This window comes from Buceros rhinoceros, unplaced genomic scaffold, assembly GCF_000710305.1.
Source record: "Buceros rhinoceros silvestris isolate BGI_N320 unplaced genomic scaffold, ASM71030v1 scaffold19092, whole genome shotgun sequence".
In the NCBI taxonomy this organism is placed as follows: Eukaryota; Metazoa; Chordata; class Aves; order Bucerotiformes; family Bucerotidae; genus Buceros; species Buceros rhinoceros.
Window position 1 is genome coordinate 12,188 of NW_010399773.1, and position 25,185 is coordinate 37,372.

Below are 25,185 nucleotides of genomic sequence, written 5' to 3' on the forward strand. Positions count from 1 at the left end.
GGTCAGAGTCTGCAAGCGTAAGAGATGACCCTGGCCAGCCATAAGCTGCATCTAAGCGTGACTTCAGGCCACCCTGTTTTCCCTAGGTTTTGTGGTTTCTTTGGGAAGGTGGTTGTGAGGATTGGTCCCCTTTTGTTTTGTCCTACTGGCCACAGACTTGGGGGTCAGGTGGTGTCATCCCTTCACGTTTTTCATCTGAAAACCATTGCAAAAGGTCAGACATGTGCTAACATTTTGAACAGTGAGAGTAGTGCTGCTCCACGATGAGCTGTTGGGAGAACACGGACTGACTGATTTCTTGATGGCCGCGTGGGTGGTCCACTGCGCAGGCGGGTCAGGAGTGATGTGGGTGTGGAGGGTTGTGTATCACTCATCAAGACCACCTCTGGACTGGTTTCTCCTGTTGTTAAATATTAACCCAATTCTAAAAATGGGATTCTCTGAGTTGTACAGCTGTTCTAGTTCAGCAGTTACAGCTTTTACATCTGAGCTACTATGTCAATCAAAGAGATGTAGGAAGGCCTTCAGAGGTGTGACGGGAAGGAATTCTTTCCTGCAGCACATAATACACAGCTGAGAGCAGAGAAATAAGGGCAGGTAGTTTGTTTCTGTATCGGTGGCTCAAATATAGTAACACTTAATGAAAGACAGCTTACACCAGTTTGGTGAAAACTGGTCATACGTTTAAAACCCCCTCAACTGGTGGGGTGGAAAAAGCGCAGTTGGCTTGAAGAAAACCTCTTTCTCCACATTGGTGGGGAAAGAAGCCTCTTATGCAAGTACTGTTTGTCATTTTATGTCCTTCAGGTATTTTTACTAACACTTCAGAAGTCAGATTAAAACAATATAGTTCAAGTTTGACTCGAGTGCAATTTGGCTCTTAAATGAACATTGATTTCTTTCTGTGGTGTAATAGTTTACTATTAGGTTCTGCAAACCGCTGCACAGTTACTGCAGATTTCTGAAAAACATTGCTCATATTGAAGCATGACAAAATTGATTATAATATTCCTTCATGTAGATGGCATTCTGCTGCCGCAGCACATAATCAAGGACTCTGGCAGCGTGAAACGAGGTCTTGTATTTGAAGAAGGTGGAGAATTAGTTCTCAAGATATCTCTCCAACAGATAAGGAGTACGTTTTTCATCATCTTAAAGAAAATCTCTGCTGAACTCTGCCAAGTGATTTTATTATTTAGGGGTGGGGTATTTTGGGGGGAGAGGGGGCTGTGCCCTATGTTTGCCAGCAGTGTGGGGCAGATGTGTAAGGACAGCAGCCTGTGAAGTGAGCTGCCTCTTCTCTCCGTGAAGATCTTGGGCAGACCAGTGGCATATGAGGCTTCTGGACTAGGATGCTCTCCCTCAGTGGAAGAGGAGGTGATGCTCCAGCATAACACCAGTATTGCTGCTGGAACGGCCCAGCTTTTGGCTGCAAAGGCAAATTAGGAGTTTAAGACACCAAAATCACCTCAGGTTCTCTGTTATGTGAGGCATGTCTCCAACACCAGTGCGTGAACCACACTGAGGAGCTACAGAGCTATTAAAGCCAGTGCAAACAACTCCCGTTTCAAGCACTTTTCTGGGAAGCTGTGTGCCTGACCCAGCTGTTAAAAGATTGCTTCTATTATTCAAATCTGGATCTTAGTTCTGGTTATCAGAAGCCTTTGGGTGCTGATTGTCTGGCATTTCTGGGTGGTTAATTCTGAGAACTGCCATGAGCAGCCATCTAAAAATCTCTGTTCCTTGTCCCCAGGAAAACCAGTCCTTGAAATAAAAATAACTCTACTAATTGGCACAAATTTACACTTCGCCACTAGTTACTGGTCCACATATTGTATGGCTATGGTTTACCAGTAGGTGCTGCTTATCGTGTTTGCGCGTCTCTGGAGACTCTGCTGTACCAAATCACAGAGTATCCATGACATGGTCTCCTCGTATTGATGAAAAGCATTGTCAACAATATGTTGTTGATGGTTGTTGCAAAAGCACAATGTTAAGGTTTCAGGCCGATGTTGGTGGAGTTCATGAATTGAGAGACAAAAGTAATGAAAGATTTTTTTTTATAGCTTTTGTGTACTTTCCAACTTCTGCTGTCTTTTTTAAAGTTAAAAAAAGGTTACAGTAGGACTGTGGATGCACAGAGGTGTCCAGCTGTGCTGAAGCTGCCCTTCTTGCAGCTCTTTCTCCTGGCACTGGTGAGGTTGGCTTCCCAGGGTGCAGTGCTGGCTCCCTGGAGGGTGGTTGTGTGGCCTGGTCATCTTTGGAGGTGCTAAAACTGTATCTCCTGGTGGGATGGTAACTCCCTTAAGCCTGATGGGATGCAAAGCGAGGAATTGTTTGTAGTGAGGGGAGGACAAGCACTGCTAGGGAGGCTTTCCCCCAGCTCTGAGCTGCTGCTGGCTCTGCAGCCTCCAGGTGATCCCACTTTAACCAGCTAAAATACAGATGGGGGAAAATTGAAGTCTTAATAGAAGATGACTCATCTCTAAAGAGCTCATACATTTCAAGAAGCAGTTTGAAGTATACAGCAGGCTGTGCTAGACTCCAAACTAGAGCTGGAATTAATGGAGAGCTCTTCAGCTTCCAGGAGCGTTCACTTGCCCAGATTGCTCTTCAGCAAAAACAATTACTTAAAATATTTCTCGTAATAGTCAACATGTTGTAAAGCAATATTTCTCAAGTAATTGTTTTATTCCTTGCTGTTGTTGGTCTAAGACTTGGTCTTCCCTGTCCCTTGCAAGCACGGTGCCTTTGAGGTGAAGGTCTAAAGGGCATTTGAGTGCAGCTGGTGACACCAAGATGACTCTGAACGGTGTGTCAGTCTTGCAAAGCTCTCCTTCCCTTGATTTTTTTTTTTTTTTTCTCTTCCAGTAGCAGTCATTGCTGCTCTGAAATGGTTCTGCAAAAGAAATCTGATCAGCATAACTCCCGAGTGTACGGGTAAGGCCATGAGTATGCTGGGCATTTCAGTATGGCATCCAATCCCTGATATGACTGTAACAATATTGCTACAACTTGTTTGTCCCCTGCTGAGGTTGCTGAATTAGGCTTTAATAACTGTTGCAGTTTGGCTGGTGTTAGCGAGTGTGTGGTGAAGGCACTAGATTGGAACTAGGGGAGCTTTGAGAAGGAACGTTTCTGCTTTTATAGTTTCAACCAAAGCCGTGCCATTGACACAAAAAAGGAAAAAATGCCCACATTGTTCCTTGGGCATTATAATTCATAAAGCTGGTTCTCTTCATATTTTCTGCCTCTTCTCAAAAAAGAATAAACTATTTTGAGGCTGACGTGACCTTTTTTGGACCTTCGAGTTGTAGAGCAAAGCCAAGCTCTTGCGGTGAAAGCGCTGACACAGCTGCACGCTGGGCTGCTTCCCAATGACAAGTAACATCATGGACCACATTGCTGCAGCTGCTCTACTACCTGTTGCACACTGTGCAAAAAGACCATGGTATTAATTTTTAGGCTGAAAGAATTCAGTTCAAGAGTTCAGAAAAATTCATTCCAAACTGTGCCGTCCCCGGTGGATTTGAACAGAATTCTGTTGAGCATCAGAGGTCTCAATTCAGGTGCTCGTGGCTGCTGCACCTGGTTTTGGTAATGGCAAGAGGGTCGCAAGCAAAAGAGCAAATTGGGAATTACCTTCCAATGCAGCAATTAAACGTTTGAGTGGGGAAATCCCGGTACTCCTGACTTCTCATGTGAAGTCAGCTCAACTTCCAAGTGCTGCCTTGCAATCTGTGGTCTCTTCTTGGGAAACACGGGATCATCCTTGGCAACAAGCAGATATGACAAGAACAATAAATGATTGATAGGGAGAAACAGCAAAGCCCTGGATGGTTCTGGTGTCTGTAAATGTCTCTCACCTTGATCTTCCTCAGTGCAGCACCATGCAGGCTTTGTTTTAAGCAATGATCTCAGAATAAAAGGTGACTTCTGTGGTACTGAGGTCACGGGCTTTCATCTGTCGAAAAACCACGAAATTTGAGGAGGAAGTAGTTACTTTGTATGGATAACCCCATAAATACAGGTTGGAAGGGGAGACGGAGGAGACCCCTCAGACACATTTGCAGAGATATGTAAAATATTGTAAAACAAGTTCTTTTTTCTGGCATTAATAAGGATCTATTTATGCCAGCAGAATCCCCCGCTTTGGGCCAGCAGGAGTCTGGGAAACCCCTGCACTGAGTTTTAATTTTATAATGTTATTTCTAAACTTTGTTTTCGATTACACAAACTTCTCCTGAGAGTGTTTGAAAGTGGCTGGTATTTCTGTGGCATTGCTGCCTGGAGCTAGACCAGCCCTCTGGCCCTGGCTCCGTGGGCCTGTGCGCTTGTCACCTGTCAGCAGAGATTGTCCTGCTCCTATCAGCTGGCATCTGCCACAGATTACTGGGGAGGGGGAGAAGCCAGAAACCCCTTTATACAAACCTCACTTCTTTTTAATATAGAGCAATAGCTTGTAGACCTTTCACGGCTCTTTCCCATTCTTCAGGAGGTACATATGTATATCAGCTCTAACACACTGTCAGCGAACAGTGGTTTTCAATCAAAAAGACTGTCAGTAAAGCTGATTCACTAACAAGAAAGCTGTCAAGCTGTGACAGCTGCTGTCTTTGCAACCCCAAACAATCTGTTCAGTGCTAACTCTGACTTATGCTTCCATTTATTATACAGTAGTAATGAGTTCTGTCCTTAGAAATATCATTTTGGTGAGTATACCGAGCTACTTTGTTATGTATGTAGAATACATCAAATCAGATCCAAGGTGTATGTGAGAAGTTTCCTGCAAAAAAAAAAATCTACTTCTGTCTTTTGAATTATTTTTCTTCCAAATCCAGGTTCAGTACTTACCTCATTTTTGTAGTTAAGCATGAACCCAGAGATTTCATTACTATTGTAAGCTGAGAAGAGGATAATTTATTTTTTTCCCATTATACTGAAAAATGACATATAACCTTAAACACAACACTAGCATCTGTGGAAATGAGTGAAGGAATTTGCAGTTATAGGAACTGTTCTGATGCTTAATGATCCCAGGATCTTGGAGACCACAGAAAATCAACCCAGAGGAGGAGCTGAGGAGTTGGGCTGATGCTGCTGTCCAGATGCAGATGCCAGTATTCAAACTGTCAACATTTTCTTCTAAAATGAAAGAAGAGGCAGAACCCCTTGTCAGTCTTCTTAGGAACCTCTTCCAGCAATAGCTTACCAGGCCCATGTCTCCCTCGCTTCAGTTTTGGTTGTGAAGGAGAGAGGGAAGAGCTGACTCCTTTTTAATTCTGTCTCATGTATTTAGTGATGCAAACAGTCCCTCGTAAATCATCTTTTCCAGCTCTGCTAATCTCAATTCTTTCTGCTTTTCTGAGCTCTTGGTACCTCAGCTGAGACCGCCCTAGTGCCCCGTAAAGCAGTGCTTCACACCAGATGATGCATCTGTCACGCATCTCTGGGAGGTCCTGGCCTCTCTTCCCAGCTGCCTTCTCCTGTTTTTCTGCTGCACCATCTCAGAAGAAGGGATGCTTGGTCACCTGAGATCCAGCTGGGCTGTATATTGAGAGCAGAAAAGTTTAACCTGTAGTAGATAAAGAACAGTCTTCTGTAAGGTAATTGTTGACTCAAGTCATCAAATGAGAGTAAAAAACTTCATCAAAGAGCTACATAAAGTGAGTGATGATGCATTAGTTAAACTGTTATTTCTGAGACTGTAGAAAAGCTGGGTGAGGTCCTGGGGACTGAGGTCCCCGGTGCCTGTCATTCAGAGGGATCTGGCAGACACATGTTGGAATTCTGACAAGATGTGTTCATACCTGGGAGATAACCCAAGATGGGTAACAGCTACCATGGATCCATCAACAACAAATCACATTGTCTCGCTGATCCCCATTTATCTCCGGGGACCGCAGAAGGTGTCAACTGTTGACATTCACAAGCTTTTGACATGCGGCACTTACAGGTGCAAGCGTGAAAAACATGGATGAGACAAAATGTTCATGGCGGCCACACAAAATTGTCAAGAAAAATTTGTCATCAACCAGCTCCTTGCTAGCTCAAAGGGTTGCGACTCCCCAGGGCTCGCTCTGGGTCAGAGTTTGGGTTTTTCATTGGTGTTCACGTTGTGCTTTCAGGTAGGGTCAAGCCATAAGGGTGGTGGTACAGAAGTGCATCACAAGTGTCTCCACAGTGTGGGCGCTGTCCAGGGGTGGTTCTGAGTAGTAGGGTGACTTCTGTTACCACAGATACTGCAAGCGTGTGTAGTGTCCCACTGCTCTGGGTGCATCATGCCTGCCTTACCTGCTGCTGTGCTTTGGCTTCCTGCATCTGCTCCAGTGGGACTCGAGCAGGTCTCTTGCTGCACTACTGCCCCTCACTGAGATATTTTGTGGTTTTGTTCCAAACGTTCTTTCCTTGGAAAATTCCCAGCTTTAATTCACTTTCTCTTCAGTTTTATTGCCAGAAGACCTGCTTGATAATTCCTGGAATTTGCTGAAGTCCATTGCTTTTATCTTCCTTAGAGGCAGAGAAATAGCAAGGCAAATGTGCTCATGTTTGCTTGCACCCAGGCTCCCAGCCAACTCTTCCTTCTGGATTGGCATCAGGTGCACAAAAGCACCCCCTCTCCTCCTCGTTCTTTAGTACTGTTCTGGGATGCTGATACTCGCTTTCCCCCTTTCGCCTCCACACACACGCATTTGAATAAATCACTGAGATAAAGGAACTGCAGCAGAGCACGAGGGCACGGTAATTGTGTGGAAGCTTTTCCAGAAGGATCTGCAGGGGGAGGTTTGATATGAGTGCCTGGCTCAGCTAGGAGGCCTGGCTCCCCCGGGCAAACAGACACGGCAGCTCATGATCCTTCTTCCCTTCATGCCCTGTCATGCTGATGCTCCCCTCCCCTATGGAAACATCCCCTTTCTGAGCTCACACCGTGACGGTCCTCCAGCTTTACCCCGAGATGTACATTTGCTCCTGTATGTGGAGTGCTGCAATGTTTAACAGTGCACTCGCATGGCGTCAGGTAGCTTTATCCTTCCCATTTCTTAAGCCTCACAGGTGAGGAGATGCTGCCCTCCCCTCCAGAACAAAGCTCCCCATCGCTGGGCTTTCCTTGCTGCCTCTGCGGGGTTGTGTAGTCCCTCTGGACATGTGGAGAAAAGCAACTTCATAGTGAATACAAAAGGAGAATGGAAATGAGACCAATGCCCATGCTGTGTGGGAGAAGCTAACCCCACCTGTCCCTGAGACGCATTCTCCTGGGGAAGACGCTCACTTGAACTGCAGAGAAATGTCCTTTCCCCTGGCACATGACTCGTTAGGGGTGTTGTGCTCTGGTACACATTCCTCAGGCTCTGCCACCTCTCCTCTAGCAGGAGACCCACACCTGCTACAGACCCACACTCCCACCTCAGCAACCACCGCCCATCAGTGACACTGAGCATTACCTGCATCCCAGCAAACGTGCTTTCCCCCTCTCTGCAGCGGGTGCAGTGTCAGGACTTGGGAGCTGTGCCTCTCACTCTCCCTGCCTGTGACATTAGAAGTTTTAAAGCCTTTGCTAATACACCCACCTCAAATATTTCAAAAAGACCATCAGTGGTTCTGCTGGGTCCTGCCGATACCATGTTTTACACTACGAGACTTGTTCTTTCGACTTGGGTAACTAGAGATGCTCAGCCGTTCTTGGCTGATGAGAAGTGTCGATGACAACTTTTCCCTGGTATTACAGCAGGAAGAGCAGTAGGGCATGAGGAGGGGGACTGCACAACAAGAGCTCTCTGTTATCTAGAGCTTTTTCGAGTTGGGGTGGGTTTTTTACTATTTCTTGTTTTGAAAACTGTGAAATCCTTTCATATTCCTGATCTTTCTGGGCCTCTTTCAAAGCCCACTGAAGTCAATATAAAGACTTTGACTTCACTTAAATTTGAATCAAGCTGCACTGGCCAATGAAAGATTAAAACCAACTGCACCATATCAGGCACCACCAAACGTTGAGCATTTACATCCCTATTTATATTTTGGGCATCTGTTCCTTCTAAATTAGCAGCAAGTCTCGCATGCAAATGCAGGATTTGTTTCATGTTTGTTCATTGTCTTCAATTATGCCTGCGGACAGGGTGAGCGTGGTACTGTTGGACAACAGCAGATCTGGGATGCTCCTGACCCAGCCGTCCTCCCCCAGCTGCTCCGATGTACGCTATGAGGTCCTGATCGTGGGGAGCGCACGGAGCTGAAGGTTTCGTTCATATTGTGAATTTACATAGAGTGGCCAGACCTGTTCTATCAAATGGGACGTAGAGATTGGCAAAATGATGTACAGTCATACCAGGGCTGGGAGGCAGATACTGAGGAGAGCAACGGAGCAGCTACGCTGGGTCCAGGGGCTGTTCCCATCTGGATCTGAGGCCAAAGGGCTTTTGATGTGACATGGTCACTGCACATTTGTCTCTGCAGTAAGCACAGGGAACCCAGGTCGCCTGATCCAGGGTTGCGGAGCAGATGTTCAAGTGGTCCTGGTGCTGTCACCCCTCCCCTCGGATGCTGTCACCCACTCCAGAAAAGGGTTTGTGTTCTCTATTGGGGATAAAAATACAGCTACAGAGACACCTTAAAGGGAACGTGATCGGAAAAATGCTTTGTTGGAAAATGGAAGGATTAAACAGATGAACAGGAAGATAAAACCTGATGGACAGAAAACCAAAGCAGTCCCTCCACCTGTGCGCTCACTTGTGCCTCTTCACACAGCTCCCTGCAGGCTTTTGTTTGCTTTGCTGGTTTTTGGGGGGTGGTGGTAGTGTGTTAACTTTCTCCCTCTCCTTTCTTGTCACTCAAATACTTGTAAAACATCGTTAAGAATTTCTGCCTGCTGGCCCATTATTTATTAAGTATTATTTTGTGTTGCTGAATTTTTTGCCTTGCACACAACACATTTTCAGCTTTCCTCTTGACACCGGGGGTTTGTATTTAAAACCACAAACTGTGCCTCAGCGGGTGGTGCTGGTGCTCTGCTCTAATGCAACACGTGAGGTGTGGCTGAGGGAGGGGCGTGTGTCGGGAAATTTGGATGGACCCTGCGACATACCCAGTTCCACACTGGGAATGCCAGAGAATCCCTTTGTTTTCTGATGACTAACGCAGAATATCTACACAACTGTGTAATTAATCAGCGTTTAAAGTGCCGTGGTTTGTGAAGTTCAGTCCTAATAGGACAGGAAAAGAGCTGCTGGGTTACATCTGGAAAAGCAGGAGCTGAACTGGAGTTGAACATCCATTTGCATAGAAAAATCGATGTGTATGTACCCACCAAGATCCCACCGAACTCAGTGGGTTTTGATAAGCCACTAAGAAGAGATGGGAAAACGAGCCCGACAGCTGCTTCTCCCAGTGACTGTTCAGGGCACAGCGTTGCCGTGTGCTGGAGAAGCTCCTGATGCGACGAGGCAGTTATCAGACCTCCCCATTAACTGGGGAATAGCCACTCAGTAAATCAGAGAAATTAAATAATCCGGGCTCTTGGAAGACTGTCTTCATTACATAAAGCAGAAGTAATACAGATTCACTTGGAGAGATTTGCTACTCCATTGGTAAAACCCTAGGTGTGAATTTATAGAAAATGAATATATCTGAGCATTTCCTGTATCTTTTTCTGAGGCAGAAAACAGATCAGAAAAGCTGGTCTTTTACCTGAAACTCTTTATCTTAATGCTCTGGAGAGCAATTTCACTGACAAAAGGCCACCTTAGGATGCCAAATTAAAATCTGATGAAAACCAGAAAAATAAAAGTGTTTTTTGACATTTGCAATTAATACCACAAAAATGTTAGTTTAATCAGACAATATGGTTAATCACAAAGGTGAAATTGGAAGTTGCCAGCCCTGAATGCTCCTGGAAAAGTTAATAAATTCAGCTCGTAATCAATATGCATGTGCTAGTTGTAATAATTTACTGTCCATACCAAATCTTTATAAGCATTGTAATTAAATATAAAATGCACATTAGAATTATAATGAGTAATTAGAGCAACATAACTAATATGCATAGAAGTCCCGCAGCTCATTAAAATGTTAAAAGATGAAACCTGCTCTAGGTGGATTATTTTGGTGCATTTTCTGTGCCCATCTGAGCGCCCGTGTGTTGCCTGCGTTGTTTTAACTGTTCCTTCAGACATGTAAAAGCAAAATGAAAATATTTGGGTAGGAGACCAGATCCAGCAGCGTTTCTGGGTGGAACATAAGTTGTAAAATTCGGTTTCCCAGCACAAACATCTTACTCACGCGAACGTGTTGGTGGTATCAGCTGAGCAGAAAGTAATTACAGAGCTCTTTTAGTGCTGGAGTGGGGGAGGGAGAAGAGGGGCTTTTACGTTGTTCTCGTTAATACGCTGAGAGAGAGAGAGATGGAGTACGGTGAGTACTCAACACCATCACACCAGCCTTCATCAGAGGGATTTAGTGAACCTTCAGACACTCCGCTGAAGTTCCAGAGGATGTTTGCCCATTCGGGGGATGTGCACATACTTGATGTGGTGCTTGTCACTCCTGGGGTCTCTCGGGGTGCCCCCCAAGCTCACACACTGAGCTGAGAGAGTGATGAACTCACATGACCTGTGACTGCGGGACAGGACCAACTCCTCTGTCACAGCACTGTTCTTGCTGACACCCTGTCGGGCTCTGGTCCTGGCATGGTGCTTTTTTCTGTCACTCTAAAGAAGGGAAGCAGGTGGTGGTACTTATCCCATGTGCTTTGGCAGTAACCGAGGTAACTGGGGCGTGTGCCACTGTTGGGTAGGTGGTGCAGACCCCACCGCGCTTTGCAGGGAAGAACCCCATGAAGAGATGCCAAACATGCAGGGAGCAGCTTTGGTGCCCTGCATTGCCTCGCGGTGCCTGTGGGGTCCAGTTCCCCTCCTTTGTGGGGTCCAGTTCCCCTTCTTGTTCTCACCCTCTCATGTCAAACCCCTCTGCTCAGGATGCATAAATGTGGGGATGATAAATACGTATTTGGGGCCAAGAGCTCCCCGACCTCCTGAGCCACCTCTCACAGGGACAAACGAGGAAGGGCTTCAGTGAAACTCCAGTTAAGCCGAGGCTCTGCACACCCACTCGAAAAAGCCTTTCCCAGCAAAGCACTTACTCACATTTGAGAAACTGATATTAAGTAAGTTCCAGTAATTTATTTTCAAGTCAGAAATGATGCATTTGTTTTAAGTGCTCTGCTCCGCAGGGATGAACTGGGGGAGAGGCTGGAACAATGATCCACCACAGGGAGAGCAAACCTACAAATCTGAGTCACAAAGGGCTGGTGCTGCTGACAGATCTCTAGAATCATGTTTTTTTCCTTTGTTATTTTATATAACCATTATTCAGGAGGTATAAAAATGACAAACACATTTAAAACTACTGGTCTTACACGGGGTTTTCTTCTTAACATCACTGTTACGTTTTTACTGCAGCATCTTCTGTCAGGCCACTAACTTTTCTATTACACCCTCGGCTGCGGGGCTCTCGTGGCTGTCCCCCCTTCCCTCCTCCTCCTGCTCTCCCAGGCAGACGGCTTCACTCTCTACTCACGCTCTGTGCCTTTGAGACAAGTTGTTATTTTCTTGCTCACTTCTGTGTTTATTACTGTTTACACTGACGTGCTCTGCACACACTTGGAAGCACGTTTGTGTCTCTGCAGCACAACTGGAACCTCTTCCGCGTAACTTGTGGAGGGGAAAACCTGGTTAAAGGCTTCAGTTGTGGAGGCTGCGGGGTCGGCAGGGGAGGCTTGCTGGAGCCCTGCCTGCCCCGTGCCTCCCTTCAGCCTTGGGATTCTTCTGTGGTGCATCTTTAACCAAAACCTCTCCTATTTTTCCACCATTTTTTCTAGCTGTAATTACTTAAAATCTATTAAAGTAGATCTTTCTTTTTCTTTTTTCCATCAGGTCTCTAAGCCCATGTCCATCTGAATTTATCTCTTGCCTCCGTTGCCCACTCAGGGCTTTTGCCAGCATCTGGTCGGTCGATCAGCCGGATAGAGTGGGATTGCATTGCTAACGATGCTAAACGATTTTCTGTAATAGTTTAAGTCATCATTATTAAACCCCTGAATGAAACATTTTCCTAGATGGCCGCTATTTATCCTTATCCCCTAAGCAGCTGGTGAAACCCGACAGCAGCCACGGTGGGGGTGGGGGGGATTACCTGCCTCAGTGGGGGCAGCGATGCTGGTGTGACTGGGAGGCTCCTAATGGCCTGGCAGGATGCCTGCCAGGGGCTTTGGAAGGCATCTGAGTGCCATGGGGATTGGGCAGGGTTTAAATCATCCCCCTCAGCAATTCGAGAGGGTCAGATACCACCCGAAGGTGCTCCATGGGAAGGGGGACACACTGCGAGCCCCCCCGTGCTGCCCAGAGCACCCTATGCGAGGGTGCCAGCAGAGGGCAATCCAAAAGCACAGAAGTACACTGTGAAGAGCTGCAGGAGGGTTTAATGAGGAGGAGGTGATCAGACAGGGACATCAGTGCTGCAAAATGTGGAGATCTGTGGCAGAGCAAGGAGGAACCAGGTGGGGTAAGTGTCACAGCGTCTGTCTCAGGAATTATCTAAATTCCTGAGGTGCCGCCAGAGAGGAAAAATCATGTTGTTTTCTATATGTTGAGTATGACCTCTCCCAAACAGCTGCCTGCCAGCCCCAGCTGGAAGCAGGATGTCGTTGTCCTCCACCCCTCTCTTCTCCTGGGTGGTTTGGCTGGTCTTTCACCTCTCCACTGTGCTGAGTAACTCTGGTGCCGGGGAGGTTGCTCCCCAAAACCCTACAACTGCCGGATAATAGCAAAAGCAGAACTGAGCTGAGCCTTGCGAGCGCTCGTTTACATAACCTATGAGCTTTCCCTTGCTAAATGGTATGTCTTTAGATCATCAGAGCGATTGTTACAACCTCAGAATCTTTCAGGTAGCAGAAAACACGCGCACCCCCAGCAGCATAAGAAGAAAAACTGCGGCATGACCCACAGCACTGAGATCAACACACAAATGTCTTCTCAGTGCTGACTGGGTGGAAAAACATCGCCAAAAGATTTGGAATAGTGGAGGCTTGAGACTCTCTTCCCATGTGTTTGTGTCTTTCATTCTCAAACCCAACCGTGGCAGCATGAGCAGCAGGTATTTAGGTGTGTGGTTTCCTCTGGAGTTTCTCACTCTTTCACACCACTGGCAGCGGCAGACGCTGATGGGTTTTTGGCTCAGCACGTTCCTCATCAGCGGAGCAGAAAGGCGCCTGCATTGTGTAGTTCCTCTTTACGCCAAAACCCAGACAATAACCCGACAATGAACAGTCTGTGGAATGGGGACTCTGAACTACCCCCAGCTCATGTTTTCACACCGGTATTAACTGGGGATTTCCTGCAGCAGAGAACATTGATTTTAATTTTTGTTTTGAACAAACAGAAGCTGAAATCCTTCTGAAAGGGAGACCTAAGAAAACTTCTTTTCAGAAGTTTTCCAGTATTTTCCAAGCAAAACTCTGCCTCACTGGCCAGCAAAGCCCAGACCCCATTTGCAGCTGGGATCCAGCCACCCCGGGAGCGCGGTGCCTGGGGCTCCTGCCTGGAAAAGCATCGACAAGCTGTACGGTTTCATGGATCGTTTAATTTCCACATTCATTACCAGTGATGTTCTGCATTTATTTAGAAAACAACCAACCAAACAAAGCCAAAACAAAAGAGAGTAAAAATCCCCCAAGCCCCACAAAATGCTGAGCAAAATGTGAGCGGGCCCCAATGAGAAGCGTGGAGGTGGAACTGTCACAAACGAAAAAGCTTTCTACACTACTCAGGCCTTCGATGTTCTTTTATTTGCTCTTTGTGCTGAGCCCAGGAGAATTCAGCATCACCAGTGTCACTCATGGGCACACAAGTATGGAACCTTCATTTCAAACTCAGGTTCTTTGCTACTAATTCTATCCGCTTGGAATTAGACGAACACACAAATATTTTCACTCCCTTTGCATAAGGCAAGAGAAGTATTTGTCTCTTACCTCAAACTGTTCCAGGGAGCCCCTGCTTGGTGCTGTGGGAACGGGGCTGGGTAAGGTGGGCTCTGCTGCTATTGCAGGGCTTGCACTGTGTCACAGGATGAAGCCTGCGGTCATGGTAAACCTTCCTCGTGTCTGTCAGCACCTGAAAGACAAAACCTGTGGTCGTGAAAATCTTCCCAGCATCTTTCAACAGTGATGAGCACACAGGAGATGTCAATAGCTTGAAATCAACTTCCAGCTCATGAAAGATTGACCCATTAATGGATCCAGTGTGTAATTCCAGTGCCTCGCCCAGAAGTCCTCTCTGGTGTCCCCCCAAAAAATCTATTTTTCCTTGCCATGTTCAGTTTATTCCAGGGGCAGCAAATCTCCGTCCCTCTCAGGGCAGGTTTCCTGGCTATGAGAGGAGACCACCCCGAGGAGCAGCTGTGGCTGGAGATTGTCTCCAGGCACAGGAGAGCTGTCACAAAAGTTAAAGGTGATCAGTAAAGGAGAAGCGTGGGGTAGCATCCACCCACAGTTGAGGACTTGCACAAATGCGAGATGGGCAACTGGGTGATGCCACAGAAATCCCAAGGGGCAGTGGGGGAAGAAACGTCGTGTTGAGTCAGCCATGGGGGGATGTCCTTACGGGTAGGAAAGCATCGCATGCAGGCCACGTGCAGCAACCTCCCTGTTCCACTTAGCAACATCTCCCTGATGGTAATTCATCTGTGTTGGGCATGTGCACTCAGGAGGTGTGTTGGAGGACTGAAGGACTTCCAGGCACCACCAAAAATACGTACACTGTGGGGGAAATGTGATGTCTAAAATGAGAATGAACTGAGTTTCTCTTAGACGGAGTTTGTTTGGATAAATGAGGACTGAGAGAATGAGCACACAAGTCTTTAAACAGGTAGAAGCTTTCTTCAAAGATAAGTTTAGAACTAACCTTCCTGTCACCAGAGAGAAAATTACTAATAGTTCAAACCTGCAGCAAGGTGGGTACCTGTCACTGCGCAGCTAAGTAAGTGCTGGTGTGCTGCCATCCAGGCAGGCTGTGTCTCTCTGGAGCGTTGAAACCTCAGCGTGGAGAGGTCCATGGGGTCCACCTGGGTTGGGCAGGTCCTGCTTGGGGCAGATGAGCAGATCAGGTCCCCCAGGAATCCAGAACCACAATGGCAAACAGGTACAGACAAATGGGGAAGCGAGCTGGTATTTCTCGGGATGCCAAGGATCTGGCATTGGTGCCTTGCAGCTGGGAGACCCAGGACCTGCCTGCTCAGGGTGGTGCTCCCAGGAGCTCGGTAGCACCTCTGGACCAGCCTCAAACGCACAAGCTGCCTGTGAACTAATGGTGGAGAAATGTCCTAGGAGTTCTCTTGCAGTGCTCACACCTTCCATGTTTACTTGAGGCAAGCAGTGGGAATGTGGGCAGGCAGTCCCTGTCCCCAGGGCAGGTGGAAACCCAGTGTGAGAGGTGGACCTCCTGCAGGCACAGTCCAGCCTTAACAACCTCCCCTGATGGTGTGCCCATGCAGCAGACTTCCGTTTTCTTCCATCATTCAGGGGATGTTTTCGTATGGTTTATCTCACACGAGTTTTGCTTTTGCATGGTTCATCTTGGGTTATTCTTTTGAACGCTTCAGAAGCAGAAGCTGAGCCCTGAGCTTTGTGGTGCTCCAGGGAGGTGCTGGGCCATGCGGTGCTGTAGGAGCAAAGCCAAAATGTGACCGGTTCACAGCTCGTCATGTGGTCAGTCTCTCTCAGAGGGATTTTTGAAAAGTCTTGGCTCCACAAGCTGTTTAATTTCTCAGAAAGGAGTAAGTTTTACACGTCCCTGTTATTTTTGTGGAGTAACAGAAGAAATCTGATCTTTTCCTATGCAGACTAGGGGGAAGCAGTCCTGCAAACAGCTTATACGTTTAGTATCCACTTGAAATTTTAGTATGACCATCTGAAAGTTTATGAATATATGAGTGGTTTGATGTAATCATTGGGGAGAGAAAGTTGAAAGCAGAGGGTGTGTTTGCTGGCTGTGGGAAATTGTAGTCTGCCTGTCTCAGGGTAGGATGCAAGTGATGGGCAAGAGAGAACCAGTTCCCTGCTGAATGCGTCCCGAAATGCTCTCGCTCAGTTTGCCAAACATCGAGACTTGTGCCTAAGTGCCAAGAGTTTGCGTTTGCTTTCCCTGGGCTGTGACAGCTGGATTCCTGCACACCTGGAAAAGCAACCACTGGTGTTGGTGAAGGACAGGGGTGTGACAGAGCCAACCCCCCCGTGCAGGGAACCTGGCTGTCACTCTGCACTTTCCTGTTTTTGCTGCTGCTTTAGTGTGGCTGGGCCCTCTAAAAGATGATGGTTTCTTTAACATGACGCGCTGAGCGATGGTTGAGATGGTGAAAGAAGCAGGCGAGAGGCAGTCAGCATTTCATGTGGGCATAAACATCTTAAAGCAACATCTGGAAAACTGCTTGGGAAAAAACAAACAGATTTTTATTTATAAGTTCTGTGGTTTGGTTTTTCTAGAGGTTTTTATGATGCACATAAATTACTGTTTAAAAACAGAAAATGTAGAAGGAATTCCAGGGAGAAGGCAGTTGTCTTTCAGCCTTGCCTTTGATAATCTCTTTCGTGAGGAATTTGTTGGTTTGTTTTCAGCTTACAGTTGCCTTTTGCTGGCAGCAGGAAAAACTGACAATCACTTTTTATCTTGTATTTGTACCTGTAGTCCTAAGCTTAAAATGTTTACTGCTCTTTACAAGGTTTATTATTTAAAAAGACAAAATATATTTACTGAAACAAATTTATAATCAGAGCAATACTGGAAAAGTCGTGCAGCTAGACGGCATTTTCCTGTGATGATATGGCATTTACAGTTGGCTCATAACCACCAAGGTAAGTTTGTTCTTTTAATATGCAAAACCCGACCTCAGAGACCATCTGAGCCTGAGGGGTTCATGGGGTGTTTGCAGAACACACGATGCAGAAGACAAGTCATTCTGGCCCTGCCTTTGGTTCAGACCCTGCACCCTGGGCGCTGCCGTCGCCCTCCGCAGCTGCAGGGGGTCCTCCTGGCCAAGCCCAGCCGGTCCCCACAGCCTCTCAGCCAGCATCAGTTGGGGCTTCGTGAGCTTCACTCTGATCCTCAGGTTTTAAATGTGTCTTGTACGACACTAATCTTACAAACGCATGGTGCATTGAGTGACTGAGTTGGAAAAACAGGGGATTGAGAATGGGATTGGTACCTCTTCATGTCTTGGTTGTGCGTTTTACACCAGATACACAGAACATAGGTCAGAATCTGCTGTGTGTGATAATTTTTACACTGCTGGAAGAAAACGTGATTGAATGTGAATCAAGCTGGAAAACTTGCGCCAGGCTGAGCGTGATGTAGAGCGCGCTGAAGAGATGCGGCGTTGAACGATCTGCGTATCCAGATGCAAATGTCCGTTTTACAATTCTTTTTTTTCAGTTGCCCCCACAATTCAGGAACTTAAATCCAGCGGTGTGGTGCTTGGAGGGAACGGACTGATACGGTGCGAAGGTGCAGGAGTTCCTGCCCCGGTCTTTGAGTGGTACAAAGGAGAGAGGAAGTAAGTAGCCAGCGCTCGCCACCCCCTCGTGCTGCTGGGTATGCTGCCCGCCTGCGGGGACCCGGGTGGAAGAGAGAGGAGGCGCCGGGCTGGGTTTGTCCCCCGTGCTGACCAGTCCAGCAGGCTGTCCTGAAACTAAAGTCGAGTTTTAAACTGCGGCCACTCAGAGGTGTTGGCTACCCACAGCTGTTCTGCATGGCTTTCAGGGCGCCTGTTCCGGTTCCTCATGGTCGTAGCTGCTGTGCTCACAAAGGCGTAGGAGGCTGTCCATGGCCGGGCTGCAAGAGCGATGATTGCAATAATGAGCCTAACATTTAAACACCCTTTAGTAATTACAGCCTTTTAGGTATAACAACCAGAAAGACGCTGAAAAAATCTACTAAAAGGATTTGGTTTTTTAAAATGCATCCTTATAGTTTTCTCACTGATGGTTTTGGGGGTGCAAAGGTTGCTCCCTGAGCACAGCTATCAACTAAACTTCTGTGATGAGTCTTCACTCAGTTGTGCCATTAGTGGTCTAGATCACGAGTTTATATTCCACAGGCTCAAGCAGAGCTGCTGCACATCACAGCATCAGAGAGGGGTTGGGGAAGTGCTCCCTGCTCGAACCTTAAACACCAACCGTGTGCCTTGGTTTTCTTTACAGTCAGCTCCACTCTCAGGTCATTAGTGCTACGTAATAACAGGTGTCTCTGTAGGGTCATACTTATTTAAACATCAGCTTGTGAAACAGGGAGATATTTTTCTTTTTGGGTGCAAAAGCAAGTGGATATTGTCCCTTTTAAACAATTGTCCATATTCACCTTCCAGTTGCTGGAATCTCCTGGCTTCCAAGCACTGGGTTTCTCAGCTCGAACATCCCATTAAACCTGGGAGCTGACATGAGAATATTAATGACCATTTTTCATAGAAAGCCATCTGTCAGCTCATTCCTCCCTGGCCAGCTGCTCCCCTTCAGGAGCACGAGCTGCTTATCTTCCTGTGTGAGTTTTCAGAGCAGTTGAAACTATTGCACTCTGACTGTATCCTAAGGCATTCTCTCACACATACAATCGATCTTTGCGTATAGAACAGTAAACGTTTTTCTTTTATTGGCAAAATTCGTCTGCATCCTACTTCCAGAGATGCTCATTCTGTTGCACCCACGTCAGGGAGAGTTGCAGCAGAAACAGATTTTACGGAGAAAGTGTGGTAGTGCAAGTTTCAGCACTCTGGATTCAATTAGCCGTTGCCAGCGCGATAATCACCTTTCTATTTATAACACTGACCAATTCCTCTCTCCTTGAGTGCCTTCAGTGCCACGGCAGCAGCAGGAAAGACTAAGCAGAGCATTTCAGGACACCAAAATCATGCCTTCTGTTTTCTGCTTCACTTGGTACATCACCTCAGGCTTGCTAGAATCCCCGAGAACTGTGCTGTCCTGTTGTGTCTTCCTGCTCCAATATTGTGTTAAATCTAATGGTCCAGCCGGTCGTGTTAAACTCTTGTGTCTAGCAGATGTGCTAGACACAAAGGCACTGGGGATCTCTGATCCTCCATACCTTGCGGGAAAGAGGAAAAGACAAATACAGGGCGTTTACCCGCAGTATATCCCCTTTACCTCTGGACGATGGAAAGCCAACGAGGAATGAGCCTCGTACAGCTAGTGGTGTTACTGCAAAACAGAGAAGAGTCAGCTCTCGTGGGCAGCTCAGAGTAGCCCGTACATTATCCTGCAGATAAATTTCTACACGGGGAGTGCACACCCTGTTATGTTTTCTGCTAAGAGCATAGAGAGACTCCTGTTTTCTCCCATTAGTCCTGGATTGGGAGGTTTTTTTTTTAATAACGGGATGAATTGTTGAATAAATGAAGAGTGGGAGTTAGATCTGAGACCCCAAGTGTATGTTCAGTACCTGAAACAAGCCTTTTGGGTCTGACCTGTCTTGTTGTTTCTTAGATAAATGTAAATCCAATCCCACAGTTTCCAGACTCCAGGGACCATCTATTCATGAAATAGCCATTAAAACTACGCAGAAAAGCAGTCACAGACTGTACATCCAGTTAAAGCTACTGGTCCTCGAGGCCAGGAGCTTGCAGGAGTCGTTCTGCCTGATCACTGAGCTCCCAAGAGCTGCTGTTCGTTACCTTTTGTAAGCACTGGCACACAAACCTGCTTTGCAATATTCTTCCCTGGCCAAGCACAAGATGAGGAGCCCAAAGCCCGAGAGCTGCAGCCCGCAGGAGGCTGGGTGGGTTTCCAGGCTGGGCTGAATACCTCCGCTCTCCTGTGGTAGCTGGGGAAAGGTGAGGAGAGGCCTCACGGGCAGGTTTCAGACCATTTATCACTTTATCTGTCAAAGCAGTGCCTTGAGCTCCAGGTGGGAGCTGTCAGGTGGCTGTGCAGACCCCGAGCCTGCGCAGACCCCGAGCCTGCACTCGCTCTGCATCGCCCAGGGACCGGGGCAGTGGTAAGCAGCATTGCCCGCTCCCAGGGACGACACCCCGATATCGGGAGGGTGGGGTGAGCTGGGAAGGACATCACGATGGAGTAAACTGCATCGCCCAGGGACCGGGGCAGTGGGAAGCAGCATCGCCCGCTCCCAGGGACGACACCCCGATATCGGGAGGGTGGGGTGAGCTGGGAAGGACATCACGATGGAGTAAACCCCAATTAGAAACCCCAAATACATGATTGCATCATGTGAACAAAGGACTGGAAATCTGGAGGAAAAAAGCATCTTAAAATTAGAAAAGTGTTTGGTTTCTAAAACTGTACGAGGATCTGCTGTGGAGAGGAGGTGGCTTCACTCTGCCGACTCCGATTCAAAATTCACAACTGTTTGAGCATGTTCTATGACAGCATTGTGCAGAAATCAGACGGACGTTATGCAGACATTGAACAGCCCCAGGGAAGAAGCCCAAAAGTCACCTATCTAAAAACATTAATTCCCTTCTTGACAAAGCAAACAAGGCTAGCATTTGAAATAACAAAACTCATTATAATGGCTTTATATATTGTAATAACGTGAAGTGATTCAAATATGAAACCCAGGGAAGGTACCCCCCCGGGGGCTGGCGTGCTCTTCTTTGGGCGCGTAGGCACCATCTCTGCAATGGGGAGGAGATCTTCCCATTGTAACGAGCGGTACAGAGCAGTAAGGTGAAGGAGTGTGCAGGGTAGTTGCACACAGCTTAAAATGCTGCTCCAGCCCGAGAAATAACTTGGTAAAACCCAGACAAGCGAGGAGCGCTGCAGAGTGGCACACGGCAGTAATTAATTTAGAAGTAAAAGCATCTGGTTTTTACAACTGCAAATGGAAATCCTCAGAACCGCTGCATTTATGCTAACTAATGCCGACTCCTTGGGCCGATAATTATGTGGCTTATTGATATGCACATCTATCCGATTGCATTTACTCCACCTCCAGTTCTGACCTGTCCCAGTGTCAGCCACTTCCCGGCAGGGACATGGAGGGAAGATGATGTGGGAGAGGAAGGAGGGTGAGAGAAGAGGGGAAGGGGTCTGAGCTGGTGCCTGCTGCACTTACCCTTCCAGCAGCCTGGGGAAGGCAGCAGATCATGTAAAGCAGATGTGGTTGATTTTTTGATACGAATGTGGCCTCTGAGGGGGCATGAGGATGGCAGAAATCCCAACACCTCGTTGTTTTCTGGACAAAAATAAAATGAGTTCAACCTCAGAGCTGTACAACAGATGCTGTAATTCAAACTGGAGTCAGGAATAAGCCACAGGTGGGAGAGGAGCTGTCGCTCTGGTACCCCGAAGTCCCCTGGAGAGGCGGCGAAGGGGTTCAAACCCTGGAAGGCAGCGGGAGAGGGGTGGTGGCTGTGGCTGCAGGTCGTGCCCACCCTGCTGGGGAAAGGACATCCCAAGCAAAGCTTCTGACCTAGGCTGGAGCAAGTGACGGGTGGATGCTGCTGCACCTGCCTGCTCTGCCTCCCCGAGCACTGTGGGCATGGTGTCAGCCACACTGATAACCCCGTCACCAGCTAGAGCCATGGTGGGATGGCATGGGAGTCCTGCAGTGGGGTCTGGTTTAGAGCAGAGAGGGCTCTTGAGAGGAGAGGCGGAAAGAGGAGGTAGAGACATGGACAGTTTTAGAAGGACATCCGTGTGCAGAAGCATGTGCCTAGGTTGAAAGGACCAACTTCTACCTTTCACAAGTCTGGAGAAAAGATGAATCTTCTAACCACAGTGTTCACCCCAAACCAGGCTTTTCAATCCCAGTTTTTAACATTTCTTGCAAAACCACTGGTGTCCATGTGCTATGGGCTGTGCTATGTCCTCTCCCCAGCAATGGGCTACACAGACCGGAGTACACAAACTGCACCGAGAAGAGAAAACCCGTGTGTGCAGCAGCACATGGTGATTAGATAGGAGCAGGGGCTCCCAGAGGGACCTGCTCTTGTTGCAAATGTCCCTGCTTACTGCAGGGGGTTGGACCAGGTGACCTTTAAAGGTCCAACCCAACCCATTCTGTGATTCCTGTAATGACGAGAAGAAATCAATCCACAGCATGCAGAAGTGCGATTAATGACAGACTTGAAGTGCTTTAGACAGAATGCTAGAAGATTACCTTCATTCCCAGGATGCATGATTATGTCTTTAAATACATAAAAAAATTGGTTTATTTAATCTGGAGCTCTGCTCCTTGTGTGAAATATGTGGAATCATGAGTAACTGTAGCTAGTATTTTAATAACGAGCTTACCCTTCCCATCCCCTTGGTTGGTCAGACGTGGTTTACCTACCACGTCATCTTTCTTCGCCCTGGTGCAGCAGCGGTGCTTCCAACATGGCTTTGGAAGCCACCTCAAAAGACCTGCTCGGCTCCTGTGAAACATGGGGTGGGAAGCCTGAATCCAGGGAAGCAGAGCCGGGTGAACAGAGCCCCAGCTGGGCTTTTTCCTGCGCTCTGTCACCCAGGTTCTGTCCAGGCTGCTGTCTCAGGACGCAGCACTGCTGTGGCACATCCTTCCTAATTGCAAGTCTGATTGGTAGCTGTAAAGACCTGTAAAATAAACGGTGGTCACAACCCTACATAGCCACATTCCCGGCTACCTAATCCTTGTCTGCCATCAGCTGGAGGTGTGGAAGGACCCAGCCAACCTCCGAGCCCGAACAAGCACTCCCTGAAAGGCTGACCGTAATACGTCTCTGCCTCAAACAGGGTATTTATTTACATTTTAAGTTCGGTTTGCCTAATTTAAAATCTAATCTCTCCATCTGGGAATTTATACCCTTTCCCATGGCCAGGCAGGCAAGGCTGGGGGTGTTCATCCTTATTTCCATCCAACTGTAGACACGCAGACAGAGGCCATTCTCCTCAACACCCCGCAGCTCCAGTGCTGCCCACGGCCTCTCCGATCCGCCTCCGTGATAATTTTCCAGACAGACTGCATGGGCAGCTTGCAGACACTATGTTAGCAGATATGTCTATAAAAAAAAGGGAAAAAAAAGAAAAGAACTTAAAAAAAGAAAGAAAGAAAGAAAAAGGACTTTATTGCTGATGGTATATGAGTTACAGAAATTTTCTTTTTGCTTTCTAGACTGATCAATGGTCAACAAGGAATTTCTATTAAAAATTATAGTACAAGATCACTTCTTACTGTTACCAATGTGACAGAAGAGCATTTTGGCAACTATACATGTGTCGCTGCCAACAAGCTAGGGACGACCAATGCCAGCCTGCCTCTCAACCGTAAGTAACGTGGACATGTGGCAAATGTTCCTGGTTGTTTGTTTCCACATACATGGATCCAAAAGCCAAAAAAAAAAATAGTCGTGTGCTTTTTCCCCCCCAGTTTCTTCTCAAGGCATATAAATACCATCGTGTCCGTGGGATGGGGAATAACGCACCTGGTTATTCCGTGCGGAGGAGGGTTTCTGTTCGGGAAGTGATGGCATGTTTTGGGGCTATCAATGAGCTGTGAATCTGCAAAAAATCCACCGCTAAACCCCACCCGCCGTCATGGTATTGAGACAGATGAGCATGACAAAGTCTTTCTGCTCCGAATAACCCTAAGGTACCACTGTAAGCAGTTAGAAACTTTTCCAGCAAGTTTCAAGGCATGTTCTGAGCTGAACAACCAGGGGCTGCCAGACCCCTGACCACGGGTCGGTTTGTCAGGCGTTGGCCTCTGGTGCAGAGCAGTGGTGGAGGACTTGAAGTTAAAGCTCCTGGAAAAGACAATAAGCGTTCTAACAAGCACAGCGAAGTGTTGAGATTCTCAGCACGATGATGACCTAAACGGGGTCTCCGATGCCCTGCTTGAAAGATATTTTTGTCTGTGAATTGGTAGTATTTCACACTTGTTGCATATTGTGCCATCTGTTAGTGGCATCCAAAGATGGTGGTAGTTGAACTTCGGTGTTCATCTGTGCTGGTAGTGGTAAAACTGAAAGACAAAACTTAGAATGTATCCTACACGCTTTTCTCCACTTAAAGATGGTCCTTGGTGAGTGGAAATGAAGATTTTCAGTAGCTTAAATCCCAGGGTTATTGCCTTCTAGCCATGCAACTTCCTTCTGAATATATTTCCTATGTGATATGTGTTGTCAGGATATTCTAAATCATTGCAGAATAGACATAACAAGCAGAAAATCGCATGAAGCCTTTGCTGTTGTTTTATTTAATATTTGAGAAATCATTAACAAGAGGAACTGTTACCTTTATTTTAAACAGAAGATGCAAGAAGTGAAAATAAAGGCACATTAAGCCAGAGGCAGATAGTATTTGGTGTGTTTGCAGTTTGGAGGAGGTAAAATGAAGGCTCAGTTTGATTTTGAACAGAGCATAGCTGAATCTGCCTCTTAGCTGCTGCCAGGATTTTATCAGTTTTAAATTGTTGAGGTACCACGTAGCCGCCCTTTAAAAGCACTTTGAGATGCAGAGGTTGGAAATGTCACAGAAGTACTGAGCAGGTTGTTACAAATCATAAAAACAGATGTTCTCCATCATGAAAGAGATGGGACGGGGAGGAGCAGAACAGTCTGAGAGAAAATACTGAGCTGTGGGTCTGATCCTGACCTCAGACGTGCGGGTGATGTTAGCTCCGAGGTTTGACTGGAAGACCAAGAGGAAATGTCTTATTTTATAGTACAATTTTTAAAATCTAGTCAAAGCAGGGAGGTGTTTCCGAAAGGTGGTGATCTCGATTTCAGCTGGGAAAGAACAGCATTTGCTGGAGTTTTTTCTTTGCTCATAGTCTGCATCGAAGTTACCTAGAAAGCATGTCAGTTTAAAAAACAATAATAACAATAATAATAATAATAATAATCACAGGGGAGGAACTTATTACGTATGCACTCCTTAATCCTTCAGAGAGAATTTTCTCTCACGAAACGCAACATACATTTAATCTTGTTGGCAATGACAGCTGAACATACACACCAATTCAGGTATGTGTGGGGGAAATGTTAGCAGTTAATGGTCGGTTGCAGCATTCGATAGTCAAATATAGGCTTAGCTATAATTTGATCATCATGTTACTTGACAAACACAAAATTAGGTGTTGGTGTCTCACATCAATATGTATTTTAAACCGCTAACTGCACCGGTGCAATACGGTCTGAGACGTGGAGCGGCTGGGA

The 25,185-nt window shown here is 46.9% G+C and overlaps 1 protein-coding gene across 1 annotated transcript in view; it reads left to right on the forward strand.

The window, feature by feature from the left end:
* Positions 1-25,185, forward strand: part of NEGR1 (neuronal growth regulator 1) — a gene marked incomplete at its 5' end in the record, with an annotated part of 85,066 nt that overhangs the window by 8,523 nt on the left and 51,358 nt on the right. The window contains 2 exons of the mRNA XM_010131620.1: positions 17,472-17,592; positions 23,142-23,293. Of these exons, the coding sequence (XP_010129922.1) occupies positions 17,472-17,592; positions 23,142-23,293 (273 nt within the window). The remainder of the gene's footprint in view (positions 1-17,471; positions 17,593-23,141; positions 23,294-25,185) is intronic.